The sequence below is a fragment of the Montipora capricornis genome, chromosome 11 (assembly GCF_036669925.1).
Source record: "Montipora capricornis isolate CH-2021 chromosome 11, ASM3666992v2, whole genome shotgun sequence".
Classification (NCBI taxonomy): Eukaryota; Metazoa; Cnidaria; class Anthozoa; order Scleractinia; family Acroporidae; genus Montipora; species Montipora capricornis.
Genome location: NC_090893.1, coordinates 2,868,287 through 2,895,786, shown reverse-complemented (window position 1 = coordinate 2,895,786; position 27,500 = coordinate 2,868,287). Strand labels below are relative to the sequence as shown.

The 27,500-nt window shown below is 39.7% G+C and overlaps 2 protein-coding genes across 11 annotated transcripts in view; one reads left to right on the top strand and one right to left on the bottom strand.

The window, feature by feature from the left end:
- The window catches only part of LOC138025047 (protein sidekick-2-like), a 76,296-nt gene that overhangs the window by 38,732 nt on the left and 10,064 nt on the right, over window positions 1-27,500 (bottom strand). For 2 of the 10 annotated variants that reach the window (XM_068872287.1, XM_068872295.1), the window contains exons 3-13: window positions 12,635-12,728; window positions 8,883-9,185; window positions 7,372-7,674; window positions 6,263-6,571; window positions 5,540-5,848; window positions 5,045-5,347; window positions 4,556-4,858; window positions 4,071-4,373; window positions 2,633-2,935; window positions 1,074-1,109; window positions 522-587 (exon numbers count right to left, since the gene is read on the bottom strand). In XM_068872287.1, coding sequence (XP_068728388.1) covers window positions 522-587; window positions 1,074-1,109; window positions 2,633-2,935; window positions 4,071-4,373; window positions 4,556-4,858; window positions 5,045-5,347; window positions 5,540-5,848; window positions 6,263-6,571; window positions 7,372-7,674; window positions 8,883-9,185; window positions 12,635-12,728 — 2,632 coding nt within the window. Of the gene's footprint in view, window positions 1-521; window positions 588-1,073; window positions 1,110-2,632; window positions 2,936-4,070; window positions 4,374-4,555; window positions 4,859-5,044; window positions 5,348-5,539; window positions 5,849-6,262; window positions 6,572-7,371; window positions 7,675-8,882; window positions 9,186-12,634; window positions 12,729-12,852; window positions 13,023-15,025; window positions 15,133-16,905; window positions 16,987-27,500 lie in introns of those variants that run through there. The other 8 variants (XM_068872290.1, XM_068872292.1, XM_068872288.1 and 5 more) reach the window with 8 other exon arrangements.
- The window catches only part of LOC138023784 (uncharacterized), a 9,442-nt gene continuing 7,685 nt past the window's right edge, over window positions 25,744-27,500 (top strand). Inside the window, exon 1 of the mRNA XM_068870855.1 lies at window positions 25,744-25,899. The gene's annotated coding sequence lies outside the window, so the exon portion shown is untranslated. The remainder of the gene's footprint in view (window positions 25,900-27,500) is intronic.

The following is a 27,500-nucleotide window of genomic DNA, read 5'->3' as shown; positions in this document are numbered from 1 at the left end:
AGGAGTAAAACAAAAGGGTTAAAACGTGGCACAGCTGTAAATATGAAGTGTCTTGCATATCATATCATATCATATCATATTTTATCATATCGTATCGTATCGTATCGTATCATATCGTATGGTATCGTATCGAATTATATCGTATCTTGTCTTATTTATCCTCGGATAGTTGAGTACCTTGTTACAGCTACAACCTTGGTCATTTGAGTTGGAAAATTCCCCCCGCACCCCTATTCAATGTTGTTCTCGAAAGTTTAATCCATGGTTTTCCAACTTTGAGCGAGGGCGCGAGAGAATTTTCCAACATAATCAGTCCACGGTTGTAGTACTTTCGAGTATTTACCCTCCCAATCGTATCTACCACAGAGGACATGACGTGCTACTTCCTTCAGCTAGACCGCACTGGTAAAGGGAACTTTCACTTTTCCAAAACACTAACTTTAAAATGGATGAAATTATGTTTGCAATCAGTTAAAAAAAAAACAACAACAACAACAACAACAACAACAACAACAACTTACTTTCAGTTTTAAGCGTTCCGTGAGCCGCCATTTTGAATTTCACGTGTTGCAGTTGCTCTATTGTTTCTGTTACAAAGAGCCAAAGAGCGTTCTTTTAGTAACAATGGCGCAAACGTAACACGTCACAATTTTTCAAGATGACGCCGCCCAAAAAATTTGACCTCAAAAATGATAGATACAAACCCTTTCTTTGGAAAAAAAAATCAAACAAATTTGAATATAATCATTATTTCCTGTGGTTTAACGTTGTTTTCGCTGGCGTGGAGGTTCCCTTTCATGTAATTGTTGCCAGTTTGGACTGCGACCGCCTGCATTCTATACCTATTGAGCTCACCGGCCGAATAACGCTCTTGAGAGACTTAGAACTTCACAGGGATCCTGTAGCATGCGGGATTATCCATATTTTTGCCTTTGTCTCAATCGATGACGGGGAATTAATTGATGACAGTCGTAATAGAACCATGAGACAGAAAAGGATACTACGGCAGGTTAGAACAGCTTTACATATCAAAATCTGAAGATCAGAAATATTTTCCTTATTTAAGAACTTACTTGAAGCTAAAGATGGAACTAAAGTCGCAGCTGACGCTGTAAAGTAAAAAAATAAAAAGAAAAGAAATCTTAAGTAATTTTGTGAAATGGCGAAAAAACATCAATTTTTTACGCTATATTGAGATAAAAACGCCAAAAAGTTAAACGATGAACACAACACGACAAATATCTTCTCCTTGTAACGTGAGCAGGTTCAAAGAAAACTTTAAATTTTGCTAACACTATTAAGCCACAAAATCACAGATGTGCTATCTTGATGTGTAGGTCGGGCCAGCCACCATCCGTCTCTTTTAATGCTACATGCAAATAAAGGGTAACGGTCAATTTAAAAAAATGCTAAGGACACCAAAAGCCCGAGAGGGGGGGGGGAGGGGAACTCCCATACAAAAAAAGGGAGGGATGCTCGTTGTCTCGGTTAGGGGTTTAAATTTCGGATTTTGGTCTCACTTAGGGTGTTCTGGGCAAAATGCAATCATATGTAGCCGCGAGGGTCTCCTTTAGGGTTGTCCACAAAGAAATATAAAAGTGTATATTTAAACTTTTATATTTCTTCATGATAATGTCTTTGCCATCATTAAAAGTCACTATATTTTTTTTATTTCTCTGTGTTTAATATGGTCTCTTTTAGGGGTCAAAAAAAGCCTGGCCCACACCCAGATTGGTCACCTTTAGGGGTTTAATTTAAAATTTCCGACGAGCATCCCTCCACTTTTTATATAACCGGAATTAATACTTTGAGATGACGTTCTCGTTGCCGTCGCCGTCGTCGTTGCTTAAGTTCCCTAACAACGTGAAATAGCCAAATTTGAGGTTTTAGGGAGAATGTCATCGCTTGAGGATAAATTCATTTTCATTTTCTCCCCTAAATTGAGCGTCGTTCATACTAGTTTCGTTGTTTAGGGTTTTGCCTCACATTAGTCACATTAAAATGGTTGGAATAGTCGCGCAGCGATTACAATAGGGACCTTAAGATCTACGACGGCGACGTAAACGAAAACGTCACCTCAAAATATCACTTTGTTTTACCGTAAGTCTTTCGCGGTTATTCTGTCTCGTTCACTTTTTACAATTTGGGCGAAGTATCCTAAAACTGAATTGGTACGAGCAGTTACAAATTGAAAATAGAGAAGCTGTTGCATCCTCACGTTGTAGTCAAAACCTCAAATTTGGTAATTTTACATCGCCGTTATGCAGATTACCGCAAGAATCCGTGCTAAAATCCGTGCTGCACGTGCAGCACGATTATTTATGCTCTTTTAACCAATAATATCATTGTTTTGCGGCGTTGTTGTGTCCGTCGCCGTCGTAAAATCTTAAGCTCCCTAATGACGCAAAACCGACGACGTTCCCGTAGTCTTTGCCGTTGTCGTTGCTAAAGCTTCCCAATCCCAACTGGCCGGAGGAAAACCAGTCAGTAATTTCAAGTACAGCTGAGAAGTTGAACCCGGGACTATCAAGATGAAATTCAACGTCTGGTCAGAATGGGTCTTAAACCTGGGATCTCCGGATCTCAAGGCAAGCGCCCTAACCACTGGGTTACAAGGCCTCCCTTTACTTACCATCGTTCTTTGTTTTCACGTATTGAACAGAACTTTTCGGCCCATCGCCAACAGAATTAAAGGCCGACACCTGAAATTCATATTCTGTAAATTTATTCAATCCAGTAACAGTCTGCATATGAATTGAAGCGTTGCTAATGACGAGAACAACTTGCTGGTCATCGGAGCCTTTCCTCCTGAAGAACAATTTAAATCCTTTGATGATACCACTTCTGGAGTCTGTTGGGGTTAACTTCCACGATGCTATCACGTCTGTAGAGCTGATTGCCATTACTTTAAATCCACCAGGAGGTTCTGATGGAGCTAAATCGAAGGTTAAAAAGAAAACACACGAATCAATCTTAGCCAATCTTCAATTATCAGTAACACACATTGAATAATTGACTGATGAAATAACTATGGCTGTTGCCAGTCGTGCTGTGAAAAACTAGGCGTATGCTATGAACAGATTATTTTACTCCTCGATGATGACTCAGGGATACTCGGAAAAAAAATTAGGGCGCTTCTTTGTAGGAAACGAACCCTCGGCCGTTTGATTGATAATAGAGAGCTTTAGATTCTAGGACGAGAACGACAACGAGTACAAGATTTTCTCATAGAACAACAGTGAGCACGCGCAAACCAGCGTCATTTTGGCGGGAAAAACGTGATACCGTCCTCATTTTAGGACGAGGTTTTGCAAAAATGTCGTCGTGTCTAAACAAGTTACCAACAATGTAGCAGTTTTGACATTTTTCGATCAGGAAGACTCACTTACCAGCAATAAGAATATCTGAGGAACGAAGCTATGCTGTTAAGAAAGAGTACGATTAATCGTCCGGGTTATAAAATTTCTAAGTATTTTCGCTAAAAACAGGCACTCAAATCTCGTGCTCGTTCTCGTCCTCGCACTAGAATGTAAAGGTCCCTAAGGTTCGATGAAAGGGAGCAGAATTGGCGCAGTGGTGAGAGCACTTGCTTTTCACCTATGTGACTCGGGTTCGATTCCCAGACTTATGACTGAGTCATATGTCGGTTCAGTATGTCGGTTCTCTACTCTACTCCGGGAGGTTTTTCTCCGGGTACTCCGGTTTCCCCTCTTCTCAATGATATTTGGTTTCTCTACATTGTCCCAAAGTTTTACTCTGAGGGAGCCCAATGTCTATAAGCCTCATGGTTTCTTTTTGGGCTTCCTCGCCACTTTCATTTGCTTTTGTGTAACTGTTTTGTTTTATCGTTATTTGTATTTCGTGGTAAATCAAATAAAGCTACTTACAAATAAGTAGTGCCCAGCGATAAATACAGTCGAGGCTTCCATAAAGTTCATCAGTTTGTTATACTAGTTCGGATACTCTGCAACTATGCTAAAAGAGACTTGGGAAGCTAGACCCTAAACTAGGTTAGCACATTAAACTAAATTCATGTGATTGAATCAGGAGAAAATATATATCCCCTTTACCAACTTCCTTTGTCCTCACAAATTGAAGAGAGGTCTTCGGTCCATCACCAACAGAGGTGAAGGCCAGCACCTGGAATTCATATTCTGTAAATTCATCCAAGCCGGTAACATTTTGTGCGGAATTGGAGGCGTTGGTAATTATTAGAATATTTGGTTTATCATCAGAGCCTTTCTTCCTGAAAAACAATTTAAATCCTCTAATAATTCCATGTCTGGAGTCCTTTGGTGGTAGCTGCCAAAATGCTCTGATACTTGTAGAAGTGCTTGGCATCACCGTAAATCCAGTGGGAGCTTTTGAGGGAACTAGCAATAACAAAGAAACATAGGAATAAAAATAATATCAAACAGTCTAATAAAAGTGTTGGATCATTAAATGCAACACAGAATCACTGCATTGTTGACTGGTCAACCAGTAACGATTAGTGGATGAGAGAACGACGAGGTGGGAGATAGAGAAATTCAGTGAAGAGAAAATATCTTGTTACCATCTTCTTTTGTTCTCGCGAATTGAACAGAACTATTTTGTCCATCACCGACTGAAGTAAAGGCCAGCACCTGGAATTCATATTCTGTAAACACATCCAAGCCAGTAACATTATGTGCGAAATTGGAGGCGTTGGTAATTATTACAATATTTGGTTTATCATCAGAGCCTTTCTTCCTGAAAAACAATTTAAATCCTCTAATAATTCCATGTCTGGAGTCCTTTGGTGGTAGCTGCCAAAATGCTCTGATGCTTGTAGAAGTGCTTGTCATCACCGTAAATCCAGTGGGAGCTTTTGAGGGAACTAGCAATAACAAAGAAACATAGGAATAAAAATAATATCAAACAGTCTAATAAAAGTGTTGGATCAGTAAATGCAACACAGAATCCGTCACGGAATTGTTGACTGGTCAACCAGTAACGATTAGTGGATGAGAGAACGACGAGGTGGGAGATAGAAAAATTCAGTGAAGAGAAAATGTCACGTTACCATCTTCTTTTGTTTTCACGAATTGAACAGAACTATTTTGTCCATCACCGGCTGAAGTGAATGCCAGCACCTGGAATTCATATTCTGTAAACACATCCAAGCTGGTAACATTTTGTGCAGAAATGGAGGAGTTGGTAATAACTAGAATAACTGGTTTATCATCGGAGCCTTTCTTCCTGAAAAACAATTTAAATCCTCTAATAATTCCATGTCTGTAGTCCTTTGGTGGTAGCTGCCAAAATGCTCTGATACTTGTAGAAGTGCTTGGCGTCACCGTAAATCCAGTGGGAGCTTTTGAGGGAACTAGGAATATCAAAGAAACATAGGAATAAAAATAAGATCAAAAAGTGCCTTGAAGTCTAATAAAAGTGTTGGATCAGTAAATGCAACACAGAATCATTGAATTGTTGACTGGTCAACCGGTAATTATTAGTGGATGGGAGAAGGACGAGGTGGGGGATAGGGAAATTCAGTGAAGAGAAAATGTCACGTTACCATCTTCCTTTGTTTTCACGAATTGAACAGAACTCTTTGGTCCGTCACCAGCTGAGGTGAATGCCAACACTTGGAATTCATATTCTGTAAATTTCTTCAATCTAGTTACATGTCTTTTGTGAATTGGAGTATTGGCAAAGAATATTAATGCAACCGCGAGTTTCTCGTTAGAGGCTTTCGCTTTGAAAAACAATTTAAATCCTAGCATGATTCCATTTCTGGAGTCTATGGGTGGAGCTTCCCACATTGCTATGACACTTGTAGATGAGCTTGCAGTTACTGTAAATGCACTGGGAGCTTTCGACGGAACTGAAGGTGAAAAAAGACAAATCAATCACCCATGCATACAACAATGAGCCGTGTCGTCGATACTTAGCAACACAAAATCAACCAACAATGGTTGTGATACACAAAAGGGGTCAGGGGAGAATACTGGGGTGTAGGGATGGCGCAGTGGTGAGAGCACTCGCCTCCCACCAATGTGGCCCGGGTTCGATTTCCAGACTCGGTGTCATATGTGGGTTGGGTTTGTTGGTTCTCTACTCTGCACCGAGAGGTTTTCTCCGGGTACTCCGGTTTCCCCTCTCTTCAAAAACCGACATTTGACTTGATTTAATTTCATTGTTCATTTCAATTTACAGTGTCCCCAATTAGCGCTCCAGCGCTAGAACGACTAGACACTTAAATAAAGTTCCTTTCCTTTCCTTTCCTTTCCTCCCTTACCATCTTCCATTGTCGTCACGACGTGAGGAAAAGTCCTCGGCCCATCACCAACAGAATTGAAAGCCAGCACTTGGAATTCATATTCTGTAAATTTCTTCAATCCAGTTACATTTTTTGTGTGGATTGGAGTACTGGCAAAGAATATCTGTGCAACTGTGAGTTTCTCTATAGAACCTCTCGGTTTGAAAAACAATTTAAATCCTAGGATGATTCCATTTCTGGAGTTTCTGGGTGGAGCCTGCCAAAATGCTTGAACACTTGTAGAAGAGATTGCAGTCACTTTAAATGCAGTGGGCGCTTTTGAAGGAACTGAATGTAAACAAAAAGAAAAAAAAAACCTTTAAACACTCTTGCACAGAATCAACTCTTGCACAGGCCCCAATACGATGGCCCTTTTTCGCGAACGGAAAGCTTTTATGGAAACTGGAGGCAAAGAAAGTTTGGAAACGAAGTTATTAAAAAAATTGAATGCTGAAAAAGACAGTCTTGCAAAACGGAGCGTTCATTTGGTTTTGCGCATTTTAGCTAAGGAGACAAATTTTCAAAAAATTAATATGTCAGAACAACCCTTGTAAATGCTGTAGGGCCGAATTTTTTGCATTTTATCGTTGTGTTAGTGCACGGGGCCTGGAACCAACTTCCGGTCCAACAGGTTTTCCCCAGTGTCCCTCCATTACAACGTCGTGACTTCGCTCGGAGTCTGTTGTAATCGCACACGATGGTTGTTGCTTTATGCTTAGTGTCTCGCCCTACTGGAATACCACTTACGTAAGTTCTCGCCTTTCCTTTTGTTTTTCTTTATGTTATCTGTGTCCTTTCCTTTGACCGCTTTTTTTTTTTCAGTACACTTTTTTTATCTACGTAGTTTTCCCCAAACGGTACAATTAAAGAAGTTGTTTTGTCGAATTTGTGCCTGGTTGACACTGCACCCCGAACCCGACAACCCCAACGCCTGTAGCCATGAATTTATTCGATTTTAAGCGGCTCAGAGATGGCAACGTGTGGTCTTAGAATGCGACTAAAGGGTAAACTGTCTACTCTTCAAGGCAGATTGTGATTTTACACAAATTAAGTCATTGAATGGTAAAGTTAGGCAACACATTCCCTACCATCTTGCTTCGTTCTTGCGAATCGAACTGAAGTGTTCGGTCCATCGCCAACGGACGTGAAGGCAAGCACTTGGAATTCGTATTCTGTAAATTCATCCAATCCAGTAATAACTTTGGTGTGACTTGAAGCATTGTTGATAAGTATAATATGTGATTCGTTACCAAAACCTCTTCTTTTGACGAACAATTTAAATCCCTTGATGATTCCATTTCTGGAGTCTACTGGAGGAAGCTGCCAAGATGATGTGACACTCGTAGAAGTGTTTGTAGTCACTGAAAATCCACTGGGAGGTTTGGAAGGGACTAAACGATTTCAAGAACAAACAAGAGAACTAATACAAATTGAACTTGCCATGCTCGGCCTATTTAACAATATTTTCCTGACCATTAATTATTATTGACAGAAAGTGATAAGGTTCAGTATTAAACTTAATGTGAACTAAATGAACGAGACTAAGTGAAGGGAAACTGATTTCCTTTCAGTGAAGGGAATTAACGTGCTTCTAACTGCAAGAACTAAATACGAACGATTGACAAACGCATCAGTCGTAGTTTGCGGATGAGAGTGCAAATGGCACTTTGCAGAAAGATCTAAAATTGCTCTTGTTTGTTATTAAACACGTTTTCGCTCGCCATACGCGAGATTTGAGGGAAGAAAATCAACGGAAAAGGACTCAAATGATGAACATGTCCAGGGAATCAATGAACAAGCTCTTCTAATACACTTCCGAGGTATATACATTAACGCGTTCTCATGAATTCTATCTTTACTCCCATGTGATCCATATGAGCGTTAGTACATGTAATGCGGAGATGGGGACCCACACCACGAAAGAGAAAAACTCTGACCAGGGTGGGAATTGAACCCACGACCTAAGAGAGCCTTATAGACTTAACTATGTGCGACTACAAAGCAGGGATGGCACAGCTGTGGTGAGAGCACTCGCCTCCCACCAAGGTGACCCAGGTTCGATTCCCCGCATACTCGGCGTCATATGAGGGCTGAGTTTGTTGGTTCTCTGCTTTGCTACAAGAAAGTTCTCGCCGGGTTCTCCCCTCCCCTCAAAAACTAATTTATGATTTGATATGTCTTGCTTTGATTTGATTTCTGTACGGTGTCCTTAATTAGTGCCCCAGCGCTAGAGCGAGTTTCAATCGATTGTCGTAAAGCCAACACCAAAGTAATTACTTTGGCCAATCAAAAAGGACGGAGGCAATCCAGTAAACCAATCAAAACTCGAAGGAATTACACGTAGCCGACAAAAAGCGCGGGAAAATGTGCACGCCCGAGCCACGACTGGTTTTGGTTTCACTTCTGATTGGTCGAAAAAATGTCGCAAGAACTTTGAACCAATCACTGAGTGAAGTAATGCAAAACCAAAGCAATTCGCTAATTATTTTCGACAATCAATAAAAAACCGCTCTATTTCTGTACAATGTCCCGAATTAGCGCCTCAGCGCTAAATATACTTGGCAATTTAATAACGTTCATCATCCAGCCAGTCTCTTACCGTCTTCCATTGTTCTTTGAACCTCAACGAAACTTTTCGGTCCATCACCAGTCAAGTTGAAGGCCAAAACGTGAAATTCATAGAGTGTATATTTCTCAAGCCCTGTTACGTTCTTCGTAAAAACAAATGGACTATGGATAGTTTGTATGGTCCATGACTCATTAGATCCTTGCTTTCGGTATAAAAGCTTGAAACCTCTGATGTTTGTATCGTTGGAGTGACGCTTTGGTAGTTTCCAAAAGGCAGCGACACTAGTTGGTGACCGTGCAGTGATATTGATTATCGTAGGAACTTCATCGGGAACTGCAACGACAACAGGTAGCACATCCGTTTTTACTTGTCCAGCCTCGAAACATCATTTGTTCACAGCAGAATAATTGAGGTAGCGTTTGATTGACGTCTCCTTCGAAATTTTACCCCCCTTAATTCCTCTGTCAATGCTCCGTTTTACGGGTATTCAAAGCTACAGCTGCAGGGATCATGCAGAGGAAAGTCGAAACAGACGTCTTGAGGTAGCGTTTGATTGACGTCTCTTTCGAAATTTAACCCCTCCCCCCTTCCTCTGTCAATGCTCCGTTTTACGGGTATTCAAAGCTACAGCTGCAGGGATTAGAGGAAAGTCGAAACAGACGTCGATCGAACGGAGAAGGGGATCGAACTGGCGTCCCTACAGCTCAGAAGGCCGCGCACTAGTTTCAATGCTCAGGAAGATTTAGAACTTGTACTCAGGGAAGACGGAATTACTCATAGATATCTCTTGAATTTTCGGTCACTCCAAAGGCAATTGGACAAAACTTTTACATTTTTGGTTTGAACAAACCATTTGGTGTATTCTCACTTCAGAAGTTCTTCCTTCATAAAACCAACCTCTTTAAAATTTAATAGATAAATGCCCACATTTCTGATTCATTTCTCGAATATATAAAGAAAAAATAATAACAATAATTCTCACTTGGTTTGCCATTACATTCATTTTCCTTTCAATACTGCTCATAGACAAAATCCCAGAGACAGACACGTTCAATGCGAGGAGTTCTAAATCTCTCAGGTAGAAAGAACAGTGTCACCAAGTAAGCCTAACACTCGGGATTACCAAGGGTACACTAACGTAGAAAACGAGTTCTGGTATTGTCGCTTCCTCCTTCTTTGCATGTCGTAAAATTGATGACACAACGATTTATTGACTGAGAGAAACTTGATCAAGGTTCAAAGTCATGATTCCTCTGTTTCCATTCATTGATTGGTTTTTTTTTTTTTTTTTTCAATTCCAGTTGCACAAAATGTATCATTGTTGCCGAAGGATGCACTGAATTGTTTGGATTTCTAAATTTAGGATGCTATAATTATATCAGCACAGAGGATTTTGTTTCATTTTGGACGCTTATAGCTTATAGCCGGTTGGTTCCTCCTTGCATTCAGGAACTGAGAAACAGCCACAAGCCAAGAGGACTTTGCCGAGTGGTGGAACATGACGATGCTGACGCTTAAAACAATCATAAAGCCACACACACCTCGCTCGTGATAGACACACACATTAAAATGTCGAGAGTGACTTTTAGGACGGATCGATCCGGGAACTTTACAGAGTAAGACATGAAGGGAGGACAATAAGGTCACAGTGGTATTCAGTGCCACTGATATTTTCCAATAACGCAATTACAATTTTCCACCTGCGGCAGGAATTAAGTCACGCAAACTACCCACGCAGAGCGTCTTGTTCGATATAAGGATTCGATAAGGATCATGCTACCCTTTGTATAGAGCGGCTTTCAAATGAGTGTCGTAAAACCAAAACCAAAGTAATTACTTTGGCCAATCAAAAAGGACGGAGACAATCCAGTAAACCAATCAAAACTTGAAGTAATTACATGTAGCCGACACAAAGCGCGGGAAAATGTGCACGCGCGAGCCACAATTGGTTTTGGTTTCACTTCTGATTGGTTGAAAAAGTGGCGCGAGGACTTTGAACCAATCACTGAGTGAAGTAAATGCAAAACCAAAGCAATTCGCTAATTACTTTCGACACTCAATTGAAAACCGCTCTAAACAGTCCTAAGTTGGTTGTGACGACTTGAGCACCAGCCACTGACAACGATATTTTGTTTGTTTTGCCAGTTCAAGCTTGGGAGGTCTCGACCCCATTTCCTTTGAACATGAAAACCAGTCAGTCAGATCTCTCATTACAAAAAGGTAAAATAAAAATAAAGACGTAGATCTCTAGACTCCGATAATAACTATTGTTACGCAAGGTACAAAGAAACGTGAAACAATTTAGTTTTCACGTCTGCGAGACGTTCCGTGTCTAATGATCATTTTCAATGGCCTTTTAGTGACGTTGACAAGTCAAGTAGAAACAAGCCTGATTAACCTTATCGCACATGTGTCTACCAAGGGAAAATCCCACTGGTCTCTAAAAGGTCAATGAAAAGAGGGACAACGGGCTCTGCTCGTGAATTGGGGGCGGTTTAAACTGAATGGAAACTAATGGAATCCTGCGAACCCTGTAACTGATAGAGACATTGTTTGAGAGTGGAAAAAGAAACATAACACTGGGTGAACTTGACACCTGCCCTGGGTGACACACTTTTGGAAGCGCAGCGGGTCTACCATTCAATGTCATGCACTATTTATAATACAATACATACTTAATTGACCGCTCCCCATAGGGGCTTTTCAGGGCCAATGAAACACAATCAACGAAACAACAGAACACAACAACAACAACTGTTAAGAATCCCAATTGGCCGGAGGCAAACCAGTTGGCTATTTACAAGTGCAGCCGGGAAGTTGAACCAGGGACAACCAGGACCAAATTCAACTAGTGGTCAGAGCAGGTCTTGAACCCGGGATCTCCGGATCTCAAGGCAAGCGCCCTAACCACTGGGCCACACTGCTATTTCATATTTGCTTTACCAAAAAACGCAATTGTAAACAAAACTAAAACTCGTAAATTATCAGTACGTAAGTTAATTGATCTGTAGGTCGTTTGCTGTCTAACAATAATTATCGATTGTAATGTTGCAGTGTGAAGTAATGTACATCTTTTGAAGTGCCTTACGCCGTAAACGGGACTAACGTTTCGGGATACTCCGGGTTATATCCCGCTCGCACCGCTGCAGGCTGGATTTCGACCGAATAGGAATCTACCATCCTTAATCATGCTATGTTTGAGTAATTTCAAATATTTATTCGATGCTCACAGCTGGGAAATGTATCTCAGCACACCAACATAAAAAATTAGCAATATTACTGTTCATCGTGCCCATATTTTATCAACAGAGTGCAGAAATTTCGTCACGCAAAAGGGACAAAAGCCACTTGACAGAACTTTCTTATCGAAGTAATCTTTACTTTACCGCACGAAAGCGAACTGATTTCAGAGTATGTACACCTCTATTTTTTATCTATTTTGAAAAGAAATCTTAGCTGTGACATTGAAAGGTATAACGAGTATTTTTCTTCTAACGAATGATTCTGTAAGATCAAAATGTAAATGTTTATGCATGTTTGACTTGATAATAACTAACCAGTGACATCTGTAGAATCGAAAAAGCGCAAGGGATATTGCCATATGTTCCTTCAATACAGTGTGCTGTCCAAAGGATCCGCTATTCTTAATTTCATTCTCCTCGTAAAATACTCATACCCAATGTTATGTAGATCACCCTATTAACGGCGACAATATGATGGCTGTTTATAATCCAATGCGTCGTTTGTGTTTACCGTGTAATAACGCGGGCAGAGAAACATACCTCCACGTGCTTCGGATTGAAAGAACGCTGCAACCATCACAAAGAACGTAAATGAATTCTTCATCCTCTTTGGCCACCTCGTTGAGAGCATTCCCTGTTGATACGAAGAAAAAAAATAAGTTTATCTTTTTTGTCTTTAGCTTTTAATCAGGCGAACGTAAACAAAAATGAACGTCAAAAGTAAGAAGGGTCGTGTGTTTAAAACCATATAAGGTTACATTACAGTCTTCGGTTATAAACGGCAAAACCTTCGATCCTGAAATGGCTAGCTTTGTCGGGAGCTATTGTAGGGTGGTCTGGAAACAGCCTTCCAATGTGTCCCTTTCCGATGTCTTCAACCAAAACTTGGCTCATGAAATTCTTGTTAATGAGTCCTTGTGAACATTGAAGAAATTTTTGGAAGACTTTGAAACTGTCGATGACAGAGCTACGCAGCAGAACTTACTCCGATTCCAGTACTTATATTAAAGTTGCACGACAGCAAAGCAATGCATGCTAAATAATCACGGCCAACAGAGAGATACGGCCTTTTGACCTCAGTCCTTACAAATGTCTATTATTTGCGGTTTCTGTGTGACACAATGAAAAGCATTTATCGGATTCTCTTTCATTCAATCAAACAGCAGTCCAACCTTCTGCAATCGATATACCAAATGTGTTGACAAAACAGACGATGTCGTTCTTGGATTTTCAATTAGGCTGGTGTGACGCAAAGCAGTAAACGGTCCATGGCATAGCATTGTGTTAAACAGATTGAAAATGAGGTCTTTGTTCCTCGACAATTCAATCACTCAATCAGACATATCCCCGGGCAAATACCGTTCCATTTTGGTTTCTGTTTTTCGCGTGATGGTTTTGGCCGGCTTTTTGTTTTTCTTGGCTTGAAAAAAAACACTGAGTAAGGAAATGAAAAAAAACTATTAAGAAAGGAATAATTTTGCAGTTTCTTTGTATATATTGTATTCACATACAGCATGTGTTGTTGAATAAAAAATCCGAGTTCCCGACGGAATTTGAACCCACGACCCTTCGCGATCAAATCATGCTCTAACCACCGAGTTTCCAATGTTTGAAATTTCAACAATATATATGTATATATCTATCATTCTCAGTCAGTTGCTTTCATTGTATTTATTCATTAATTTATTTACAAGTTAATGACCAAAGATTAGACCCCATTAAAATACGATAGAACTGAAGATAAGATCATCGAAACGGGAGTTCAAACTCCTTGACTCCATTCTTTTTCAACAAAGGATCACGTAGATTCAAAAAACAACCAGCTCTCGCTATCAAATCAAAACTGTTGGATCAGAAATTTGATTCTTGTTTTATGATGAATATCACTCCCAGCAAGATATTCTAAGTAGAAGATCTGAATTTAGAACACTTGTTTTTGCCTATTTCCTCTTTCTCAAGAATCATCGCATCGCCTGCATGAGAGAATAACGGTTCCCATATGAGTTGAGGTCTTCACGTGGTCGGATATCGATATTAGTTATGCCTTGATGGGTTTTGAATAAAAATTTAACACGAGTCACTTTTCTCCATTTTTTCCAATAACATTAGAGTTAACTTCTTAATGGCTTCCTTTGAAAAGACTTTACCGTGAGTTCCTCCAAAGATTCGCAAAGCATTCTCTTTGGCTAAACAGAATTGCCGATGATCGGGGACACTTCGTGTGGCCCCAAACTAACTCTTTATTGAAGTTCAGTGATCTAGACGTCTCTTTACAACGGAAACCTTACACGGACTGAATGCAAAAGCTTTCTTTTGCAGATCTCAGTTTTATTATCAGTCACTTTTTAAAGATAGTACAGTGTGTGATTTTGTAGGTCATCTAAAATGGTCGTCTAAAATGGTATCGTTCTATCAGAAATAACACACAAACAGTGGTGACAAACATCAGATACAAACGCATCCTTTTTGGAATTATCTTTACTTGACGTTTCATACATCTTCAGAAGCTTAAGTGACGGTTATATTAATACAAAATTGGAGTTTAAATATACAGGATTACTAACTAATTAACTATTAAATATTAGATAACAATAGAGTTGACAAAAACTAATAAAGACACAGCTTTTCGCTGCTGACATATTTCGACATATTCATTTAATGTCGGCTTTAAATCTTTGATCAACAGTGTCTCTTTTATTTTACAGTGACTGTGGGATAGCCCTTTCGCTAAAATTTCAAAATGATCCGATTTAAACTGTCACCAGTTGATGTAACATGGTCCGCAAGAGCCGACGTCTGATGACCATGTTAATGCTTTAAAATGCTCAGTTTTTCTGTCATGCAATCGTCTTTTAGTACCGTTCTCTTTAAAGCGTTTTGGCAATTACACTGAGCTGGATTGTCTCGGATTTGTAGATGTTTAGGGGGTACCTTTTGCCTTGCTCTCTGTTGTTATGTGACAAATGGTCAACTTGAAATGGAGAAGTGGTCCTCGCATTTCACTGGCATTTATCTGAACATTGTAAGCAATTGCCTCTTTGTAGACTCCTGAAAAATTCAGGTGGCTCCAACGCATGGGATTCGAACCCATGACGTGTGCGGGTCCTGTGCTATACCGGAGCAATGCTCAGGGGCACCCAACGTCAATTTTCGGAAAATATCTGATTGGAAGACGATTTGAGGTCTACAATTTTCGGAACATTTGTTGTAAAATTTCTTGCTTACCTGCCTCTCCTAGGATTTTCGAACATCTGAAAAATGGTGTAATTGCCCATTTTTAACAGACGTTTACCCTAAAAAAGGTCACCTAGAATTTTCGGGAGCCTTTTTTCTAGCTGAAATTTTCGAAAAGGTAAGTTTTGATCCCTATAATTTTCGGATCACAAGACTTTCAGCTAGGAAATCCGAACAGATGAAAACTTTTAAGGGCAGAAAAATATGCCTATATCTACCGTTTAAATATATGTACCAAAATACGTTTAACAATTTTATGTTTAAATGGTTTTGAACGATATTCTCGTTGGGTGCCCCTGATCAAAAGTGTGTAAAGAACTACAGTCGGTAAAAAAAATCCTTGGAACACTTCGAAACAGTGCAAGAATATACCGGTACAGATCAGAAGCTTTGCGGCGTACCCTCCCCTCCCCGGAAATGTTTGCACGCGCGTTTCTGGGTCCATTTGGCAAAACAACATTGTGGGAGGGCAAGGTATTGAAAAGTGTTTAAACAATTTTTTCCGAGGCTGTAGCTTCCCTTCTGTAGGATCTAGAGGATTACCTCCAGAGAATAGAGGTTAAAAGAAGGTTGATCGATTAATTACTTGGGGGAGAAACGAAGACAAACAATTAACACTCAGACACACGTCACTCGATCGAGTACCGCAGCAAGCATACAAAAATAAGAAAACTGATATTATTTCAACATGATCCTTGCATTTGGGTAGAAATCTACGAAATTTTTCGACGTAAAATATTGCAAAATTTAAGTGGCTTTTTCATTTTAGCAGCGTTTGGCCAGACTTATCAAAACAGAATTGCAAGAGATAATCTAACGATAACCAAAAAAATAAAACAGATACAAGATACACGCCTCCCTTATGAAAGACAAAACGTGAGGGAATTACAACAGATAAACAAATATTAGACAGGTTCACGGAAACGGGTTAGAAGGGTTCCAAAAAAAGCGCCTTCTGAGCCATTCTTTGGCTAATTCGGGACTGATAATTTAAAGAGTGTTTAAAGTCGAAAAATGTCCGACTCGAGGAGGCAAGAATGGAACAGAAAAACGATTATCCACCAGAGCAATAATAATTCATTCTCTAGAAAGTTCTATAAGTAAAGCGATTTGGTGTAACAACTTCAGTTAGAAGTTGACCCGGCCCGGCGAAAGTGTATTCAGCCTTGAATTTGATGCACGGTCAGTATAAAAAATGAAAACACACAGTGTGTGAAAACGTAAGATTGAAGAAGAAAGATTTAAAGTAACTTGCGAATCATTTAACTTGCAACAAAAAGCGCGGCTATTTATCACCGATATGAAAAATGAGATGTTCTTTTTTCTAGAGGGTTCGATACGTCCAAATTCTTCCGACTGGAGTGCTGTCATCATCCATATTGAACTTACAGTAGCCTCCCAAATAGCAATCGGATTACCTCATACTTAGACTCGCGACGAAAGCTACCCACATTTTTCGTCGCAAGGGTCAGACTCTCAAATCTCTTGTATTTATTAATAATACAACGCATGAGAGCCAAGTTTCACGTTAACTTTCCTTCGTTCATTGTCGATGATCAACTAACTTACAAAATTACCTTATTCCCCTGAGGTCTGCAAGTCGTGCGATGATCCAGTGAGACGAACAGCGTTTACAGGCGGCAATGATTCGCCGATACCTGAGATTCACATAATCTCAAATTAATCTCTTAATCTGAAATATAGCTTAACTGTGCCGGCGCCCAAACAAAACCTCCGTCGCCGAAGCGTTAATAGGCCTAAAATCAGAGTCAAAAGGAGGGACACAAAACAATGACCTTAATTGCAAATACCGTAATTAAACAAAAAAAATGCACGCTCTGACTGCGCGTTTTGCAATCTCTGCACGTGCATTTTTATTTATCTAGAGGTTTCAGCAACGAAAACGAGGATGCCAGAAATTATTTCATTCAACGAAGAAAAAAAGAATTAATAATAAAGACAAATAAACTATCGTACGGCACGCTTTGCACATACGCTTTATATTTTGATAAAATTCTTTGCCGTTTTCTTTCCAACAACGACGTCAATCAGGAGCTCCTACGTCAATATTTTAAATTTTACCTCTCAGGGTTCTAAGCCTTCCATTCTATCTTCGATTCCTGTTAGCGCAGAGTTGATACATACAAGAATAACTACAAGGACTGACCACATGCCCAAACGCGTCCGTTCACACGTATCTGTTTTCCGTTTGAAAACGCAACTTTTTTTCTCCGTTTTCAAAAAAATTCGCGTCCACACTTAGCGCCAGTTTCGCATCGTTTTCGCTCGTCCATACGTATACCATCAATCGATTTGAAAACGATAACTTTTCAACGATAACCAGACTGCGCATGCTTGACGCATGAGTATTCGCTTTTACGATAACTATTTGGGCTAGAAACCATTCTCGTCACCAGAGCCTCGGATCGACCCAAGGCACTGGGAAACTCTTTGTAGGAGAACATGCGCTGTAGGGTTGTTATAGCCAAAATTGGCTATTTGAACCTTACGGCACCTGGTCACTCCACGTGCTAACATGAATGCACCAATTAGAGACGCTTTTGATTGTTCTTCACGAAAACCAATAAGAGGACACTTTGTTTCAGGGTTCCCCAGAGCTCTTCTCTCCCTCGGTCAAAAGCGAGAAGAGCTCTGGGGTCGAGATTGGGCTACAAACTTGTCCCACCAAGCGCTAGTTCGTCCAGGTCCAAACCAAAATCATCGAGGTCTTGGAGAGCAACCACCAAGTCGTTTCAACCTTCCGCCTCTTGACAACAGTAATGAAAGTACTTAATAATGTTCTGCCGCCTTCTGGAATAGACAGCTCGGAAACAGCAAAGCTAAATTTGCTTGAAAACAGGCAATTAAGTTTGAAAGCCCAAGTATTAAAGACAAGAAAGTGAAGCGCCTGTCCGCCATCTTGAATAAGTTTATAATATTGCACGGAGTGGATTGGAACTGATAGTGCGACGTCGGTGTTTTCGAAACTGTTCCGTTTTCATCTGTCCACAGGCACACGCAAAAATAGCGTTTTTAAAAACTTCCACTGTTTTGAAAAATTCGTTTCCAGTGATCTTTTTCATATTTTAGGTGTGGACGCAAGCTGTATCCGTAAAGAAAAAGTTGCGTTGTCAGTTGAAAACGACTTGTGGACGGGGCCCTAAGCACTAACAATTATTTATATCGTCTGAGATGTTTCCAAGGGTTCTGAACCAATGCGTAACGACTTAGAATGATCGTTTAGTCACAACGCTTAAGACTGAGTACAATGTGGGCTTAAGTCAAACACTGTACATCCCTCTTTCCGAGTCTGAGGTCAAAAATACCGTGCACAGAATAGAGAAAACAATAGCAGGTTGGCGGAGTAAATTAACACTGACAGCATTTCGACAAAAGGGAGAAGCTTTTCTTATACAGTTATAGCGCGTAGAATGGGTGTCCTGCATGTGTCCTTTTTTAAATTAAGTTTGGGCAAATGTAAGTGTCTTTTTAGTTGTTGGTCTCAAATTGTAATTGTAACGTGGGAGTGTCATCTTCTGTTCTGAAATTGTTTAGTTTGTAAATAGAAAATTTGACGGCCCCCTGAAGTTAAATGAAACCTCCACTAAAACAATAAAATGACTGTAAACCACAGAAGATAATTTTTACAATAAACATTGTTCCTAAATTTTCCAATGAAAGCGTTTTTGGCTACACAAAGAAAACCCAGATATAAAGTTTGCGATCTTACAGTCCGCAGATATAGCAACAGTACTTTTAAGTCTAGCTTTAGCTTTTTCAGAAAAACATTTCATAACACAATCAACTAACTACCTACAAATTGTCTTAAAACAGCGATCTGACTTAACATTTTCCTCTCATTTTTCAAAACATTTTAAAATTTGAATTAGTTAAGGTAGCTAGCTCTGAATCCGCTCCACAGAATTTTTTAAACCTTGCAGAAAGTTTCATTCTGGCATACTGATTACATTTCAGAAAGAAAAAAATGGGGCTCACCGAGTTCGTTTTTGAGATATGAGCAGCTAAAGCCAAAATATGCGGTGTTTTTGCAGGGCTTTCTGTCGCCATGATAACTTTTTACGTCACAAAAATGACCCACTCTTTTTTAGTAATAATTATATTAGTGTTTGATATGGTACCATAACATTGCTGTTAAGTGATTAAGTGTTGCAGTGTCCGTGATCCTTCTGATAAGAACGTTTCTTTCAAGTGTTGAAACTGGTTTAAGCCACCTTAAATTGAAACCGACTAAAACAGAACCTTTTTTGTTGTTTTGCACATTTACTGTTGTGTCATTTCGTGCAATCTAGAAACTGTACACTTAATGACTGAAAGACTATAAAGACACAAAGTTACAGTAATTAATAATATATATTTGGCATTACTTAGGTATGCATACCCCCGTGGGCTAAATCGCGACGATCGGGGATGCGGGAGCCGGGAGGGAGAGAAATGTGCGGGCAGCACGATCATTTTCCCACAAGTTGCAAAGCTTTACCTCGGTAAATCATGTTACATTAGTTACATAAACAGATGTTCGCGCTTTATTAGTGCGTTTTAGGAAAATATATTGCTCAGCAAGTAAGCGGCCACACTGTCTTTATCATACACGCGCCAATCAAGCTTGAGTTCTTGACTTTCGGTCGTATTGCATGCGGTGCACGCTCCTGAAAGCGACGACGGTAATTTGGAAAACTTTGAAAATACAAGTGAAATTAATCCTTAATTGCACGAGGGCATTGTGGCGGCATTGAACGGGCTTCCCTCAATAATTTTGCCCTTTATGTGCTAAGCATGTAACAAACAAATATCAACAGAAATAGGGCTTAATTTAATTAAACTGTATTTTACATGTGGATAAAAAGCTGTTTAGAGACCCCATTAGAGTCAGAAGCTGGAAGAAGATTCTCTTGTAACTTCGCTTGCTGATATGCAACTGTTAACCAATCAGGATCAAGTAACCAACAAAGGTACCCTCGTGACCAAGAAAAAATACCCTCCGTCTCAGCTAACCAGCATTCAGTCAATTTGCCCCGTATGTGATAAATTCAGTTATCGTTGATTAAGTCAATGTACTTACGGTACTCTAATGTCTATTGAGTTATCGCTGATTAAGCTTCTTATCGATCGACACTGCACTCAGTGTACTGACCGACTCAACTTCTAGCTTATCTCTAACACCGGAAATCCTTCAAATTTGAAAAGAAAATCAACACCGCTCTTATCATTCTTGTTGATCCTTTTAAAATGGTGCCTAGTTTGACATGAAGGTCATCTGTTTTCGCTCTCTTTCCGTTTCTCTCAGATAGGTGATCCTTCGAGCCTTCTACCGTGACTTGCTGTTCTCACTTCAGGCTTTATTCAACTGACCATAAATGTTGTTTTGGTCATAGTAGCACTTTAAAAACCATGCATTCATGGTCAATTGAATAAAGCCTGAAGTGGACTTCAAATCATGTTAACTAAACACTAGGTGACCCAAGTTGATTTCCCAAAGACACCTGTTTAGTTTAACTAGAATTTTCCTATTTAATGGTCCGCCATTTCTTGCTTCAAAATCTTGAGAGAGCTGGATCAAGGAGAAAATGACTCACTAGTTTAAAGTGCCCCTATGTTAAAATAAAATAAAATACACTGTAATCACTTCCTTTTTTGCTTCAGATTTTGAAAGTGTGTTTGCTTAACACCTGATTGGAAAAATTTTGAGCACGGATTTTTATCCAAAAGCCGTTCACTTTGAGCGTAAGTTTTGGATTTAAGAAAGGGAGTGATTTATCATAGCACCACCCTGATCAACCGAGTTCTCTTCAATTTTTAAAGCATGCGTCAATCGTTATCTTGCTAAGTCAGGTAATCAGAATTGGAAAACAACAACAACAAAGAACTGGTGGCAACATCTTGCAAAGAACATAGAAATTTTCATGTTTTCTATGGACACGAGAAAAGCTTTTTGCGATGACGTATCCTAGAAATATGTCGACGTTAAGACTATCAGTTATCATGAAAACAGGATTATTTCTTTAAAATACCCACCACTTGTAAAAAAGGCTATTTCATCTGTTATCCAAGGAATCGAGATTAAGGGTTTAGCCCAGAAGTTATGAATTCATGATAGTTATGCCGTTGCTGTGAAATCGTCATCGTCATCGTCATCATTTTACGTTTGAAGTGCAGAGCAAATCATACATACTGCTGCTCAATGTAGTTAGTGTTATCAACACTAATAGACTGGAGTAAAGACAAACATCACCTAGTCTCCTTCGCAGCCGTTATTAGGGTTGTCACGCAACGCTCCTAGTGGGGAGGAGCGTTGCGTAACGACCCTAATAACGGCTGCGAAGGAGACTAAACATCACCCGACGTTTGCCGTTTGCCATAAGCAGCACATATTGTGTCATTATTATAACCATGTTTCCACGAAATGATAGCCCGGTAATTGCTATTGTGATGACTAAAAAGACAAATCTTAAATTAATATCCTGTGAAAAGGATCAATGCAAATGCAATTGTACATTTTACACGAGCATTACAGCTTGGACACTTCTACCTCATAAATGTGTACATTTGATTGGCTAAGAGCAAGGCTATTTTTGGCTGTATATTAAAACACCTATATTTGCACTTACGGTAAGTTGCACCTATAGTAGTATAGCCAAATGAAGAGCAACTAATTTTGGACTAGAATGACAAAATTTACGCGAGCTAGAGACGAAATAATCTTCACCAAGAGTCCATTGGATCTTGCCTTCACGAAAGGGCTTTTGAAATTCACGAGGCAAATCACAATATCGTACAATAAACAGTGGTATTTATGCCTACGTCATCATAAATCATCCTTGTGTAGAATGATTTCAGAGCTTTAATTCCGCAATGGACTTAGAACTCACTAGATAAGAGGGGGACATCGGGGTGTATTAGAAACCGCAAAAAAATTCGGCCAAAACCGAAAACCGCATACAAAACCGTCAGAAAACCGATACAATGGTGACAAGAGGGGCATACAGAACAAACTACACTATCACTTTACTTAATCAATGTCTTTGTGAATGTCATGGACTTGTCTAAAGCCTTCATATCTTTTAGTATCTGCTAAAATCATAGGCTTTATTTCTGCCGCTCTCTCGAGCCCGGACTTTGTGGGCTCATTTTCCGTAAAGAAGCTGGTAATGGAGCTAAGTTAACTTAGGAGAATTTGCACACAAGTCCTCCCTCTCTAGAGTTGCAATTTTGCAATAGCAAAAAGCTGTAACTCTGGAAACTTCAATCGAAAATCTCTAATTGAACGTTTCTATTTGATAACTAAGACCTAACAGTTTGGAGATTCGAATGGAATGTTTAATCTTGGTCTAAAACATGCGATTGCACTGAGGAAGCTAACCGGTACAATTTGTTCCTTGATTTACATGGCAGCAGGAACTTGTTCAAAGGTTAAATGTGCTAATAAACAGATACTTACTTAAAACAGCAGTCGAATATTGAACCTCACCGTCCCCCCGGGGGGACTCCCATATAAAAAGGAGAAGGATGCTCGTCGGAAATTTTACATTAAACCCCTAAAGGAGACCAATCTGGGTGTGGCCCAGGCTTTTTTGGACCCCTAAAAGAGACCATATTATAACACAGAGAAATAAAAAATACAGCGACTTTTAATGATGGCAAAGACATTATAATCTAATACTTTCACCTGCATGAAGAAATATAAAAGTGGAAATATACACTTTTATATTTCTTCGCCCGCAACCCTAAAGGAGACTTTCACGGCTACATATGATTGCGTTTTGCCCAGAACACTCTAAGTGAGACCAAAATCCGAAATTTACACCCCTAAGCGAGACGACGAGCATATCTCCCCTTTTTATATGGGAGCAACCCCCTCCCCGGGCACCGCCCTTCCTAATTCATCTTGCTGGCTTTGGGAATTGTTGTCATCTGCACTGACGACTTCGTCACCACTTTCATCAAATTCTTGCTGGCCTTCAGCAGAGTCACTAGCTTCCTTACTCATTTCATGCTCGTTCAGATCCGCCAGGGGGTCCTGCATCTTCATCCACTCCGCACCAACTCGGGCGTCATTCGACACGCGTGATCCCCTACCGTGACATTTCGTTTGTCACGCATTCCTCTCAATAACTTTGGTGTTTCGCGGCTATTATATGGAGTGTTTTCATGTGACGTCTCCGGGAATTGAGCTCTATTATCACTCAAAGGTTTTCTTTTGTTTCGGAGGAAAAACAAGGTTACTGATGACTCGAGTGAAAACAGACATCTTGTCTCCTATGGGACCTTGCATTCTGTTTATTAGGCCCTAGTACAACCTCATTTCAACTACTGCAATATTTTTTGGGGAAACTGTGGAGTAACTTTGCAGGACAAACAGCAAAAACTCCAAAACAGAGCAGCCCGTCTCTTGACCTACTCTAACTATGACGCTGATGTCAACAATTTATTTGACCTCTTAAAGATGGAAATCCCAAGTCTCTCAAAGGCAAATTGAAAGAGCAACAATGGTATTTAAGTCCCTACAGGGACTAGCACCTGAGTATCTCTTCTCGAAATTTGTCCATCGCGATTCTGGTTATTGTTTGAGATACTCTGTGAATACTGGTAAATGTTCCGCAACCGCGCACAAACTACTACAAAAAACAGCTTTGGCTATAGTGGCGCAGTTTTGTGGAACAGTTTGCCATTAGAACTAAGGAAAGCAAGAGTCCCTCAATCAATTCAAACGACTGATTAAAGAGGTTATCTAAGCCATAATTCTAAACACGGCATTCATCGAAAGCAGCTTTTATTGTATGATATTGAGTAACATAGTTAATGTAGTTTACATAGTTTTATCTATACTTGGTTTTAAATTTTTTATTATGCCGTATGGTTTTGCTGATGAATTGTACCGTGGTTAAATAAAGATTAAATAAATAAAAAAATAATAACGCTCTATTCGAGACCAATTGCCGCTCAAATCTAAGAAAAACCGGAACCCAAATAGGACAAAATAGAAAAACCCAAAAAGCACATCGGATAACAAAACCGAAAAACCGCTCGTACTTTCAGTCTACGAAAACCGAAAACCAGATGCTAAAAAACGAAAAATTCGCAAACCGCAATGAACACCAAAAACCGAAATCTTTTGGTACAAAAACCGATCTAAAAAATAGCCAAAACCGCAAAACCGAAAATCCCAATGTCTCCCTCAAATAACAGATTTCCGTATTTCTCCGAATGAATAGACTTTCTATATGAGAGATCGAGACGCTAGACTACAAGTTCCATGTGCGAAGTAAAAACACCCGATGCAAAGTGTCAATAGAGTACAATGTAACGAAATTCTCTTCCAACAATCCTCTTACTTAATCCTAGTTTTCATATGTCGGGAAAATCCCAGACGATCAGGGATTCCACAGTTTCCCGACCGTCCCAGATTTTGCCGACATATCGGAAAATCGCCAGATTCATGTCCTAGATTCTCCCGATAGTGACTTTGGCGGATAATGGAAACTGCGCCAAAATTTAGAGGATTGGTAACGAGCTAAGAACCATCGCCGACGTCCCTGAAAGTACAAATTTGAGTTTTCATATGTCGGGAATGATCGCCGACGATCGCAAAAATCTGGGACACGTCGGGAAAATAGAAACCCTGATTCGTCCCCGATCATCCCAGATTATCGGGGATGTCTTCGATTTATGGTTTTCATTAGTCGGCAAAATCTGGGATGGTCGGGGAATATTGTGAAATCCCCGATCGTCTGGGATTTTCCCGACATATGAAAACATTGTAGGCTTTAACAGTACTACATTTTGGTAACAACTTGAATGATTTGGCCACGAAATAGAGATTCAACAGATAAGGTTTCCAAAGAGACAGACATGATGAGTTTTATTGTTTTGGGAAACCGAGTTCGATTCACGATATTCGAGCTCGAGTTACCTGTCGAACTCAAATGTAACATGGAGTTGTTGGCGCTTTTCTTTTGCACTGTTGCCTTTGTGCCTCTCTGTACTTAGCGTTACCAAAAGTGGTTCACTGTTTTCAGCTCCTGGGTCTTTGCCTTCATCAAAATTCAAAGAGCAAATATATGTATCTTTCGAGATATGTTGTAGCTTTTGAAAATCCTTGCGCCCACACCGGCAAAAACTTTCTCGGTCTTATTTTTCGCTTGATTCTTTTCCCAGAAACTCATGTTGTCACGAAATTATCCAGGCTTTGGAAAGCGAATGAAAAATGCTCCCTCCGGCATTCGTTCTGGACATCGGGAATCCAAATTACATTTATCCCAGCAGCATCATTCATTGCCTACTGCTTTGGCATTCTTCCAACAACAGCAAAAACAATCCTAGCTACAGTCCTGTGTATTCAAAACAAACTATGCTTGTCCGCTTTTCAATCCCATGGTGCTTTGTGATAAGACGTCACGATCTATTTTTAACCGGTGAGGAAAATGCTATTCCGAGAACCACCGACAAAATATAAATGCGTGGGTTAGCAGCCATAACTAAAAACCAGCAAGCGAGGGATTCAAACGGCCTAAAAGGAGAAAACAAGAAAACAGTTGTCGACTGCACTATAGAGGGTAAGTATTTTCTATAATTCAATATTATTTCCAGATCGGATACCTACTGTAGCTGTTTCTAGAAACGTTTCTTTATTATCGGTGATAAGGCGCGTTTCTGTTTCGAACGGAAGCATGTAAATACAGTCGAACCTCTCCTTACGGACACCTCTCTAATACGGACACCTCTCTAATACGGACCGTTCACTTGGTCCCGAGAAAATGCCCATACATTCTTTGTAAAAATAACCTCTATAATCCTCTATAATACGGACAACGGACTCGAAATCTCGGCCCCAGAGAGAAAATTCATAAAAACTTAACCTCTTTATTACGGACACTCCAATGATGACAGTTCTTATTCAATACGATTTCCTGTTTGTCGTTACATATCATTAAGTGTAATCAATTGTTTCATTGTTCATACGATAACAGTATCATTTGTTTTCAATCAGTAAAAATTATATATCGACATGTCATTGCCATTTATCATCAAGATTTCTTATTATTTGAAGACTCTCCAGTTGCTGCTTTCCTTTTTCTCCCTCTTTCCTTCCCGTCATTGAATCAAATTTGGCTGATGAGTTATGCAAGATTATTTCAAAAGCTCAGTCGTTGTATGTCAAAAAACGACTAGCGAATGCTGTTCAGAAGAACATCACAGACTTCTTTAACGCAAAATGACTCAATAACAAAGAACTTTCATTAAATACTCTACTGTATGTTAGTGTTCGCTACACTTGTTACTGTTCTGTTATGTTACTGCTCGGAAACTGTATTATAGTTTGCCATATGTTTTTGGAATTGTACAGCTTGTATTGTAACGATTTGTGCTGTCTATTATGCACCTCAAAGACTTGTTTGGGCCAGTTTTGATTTAAAGAATACTTAATACCATCAATGGAGCCTTTGAAGTGATGTAATATTCATGACCTCTATACAACGGACACCTCTCTAATACGGACACTTTGCTCTGTCCCTTCGGTGTCCGTATTAGAGAGGTTCGACTGTAGGTTCTTTATTTGATAGGGGCACTAGCGATCAGCACAGATAACTACTACAGGGCATATGCGATATGGAATGGGTATAATACTGTATTAAATAATTATCTAGAATACAGTTTAGATGATAACCATACAGTAAATTTATCTTTCCAAAGTACTAGCATGCATTTTAGTTTCTTTGAATCTTACTGACTGAAACCTAGACCATTTTTTTTTTCTGCATTTCCATCTGTGCCTTCATTTTTGTAAAAGAAGAACCTATTGAAATTTTTAGACTTAAATAGGTTCTTATGAAATAAGGGTTTAAAATAAAAATTTTAGCCTAACAGGTTCTTAAATTTTAGGTTCTTATACGCGGGTTTTTACTGTATTCTTAGCAATGGTTCCTGCAGTGGTTAACACGGCTGCATTTTCTGATTTGAGATGATTTTCTTTCATAAAACTGATAGAACTGAACAGGGATCAGGATAAAATTGTCTAACTGAGTTTCCGGGTCGTCATAGGAGAGACGAGGAGCATAGGAGCATAGCATAGGAGGTCGTTAGAGGAGAGCATCAAGGACAATCTGTCCCTTGGTTGAATATGAGGCTGCACTTATTAGTACTGGTTTTGTCTCTC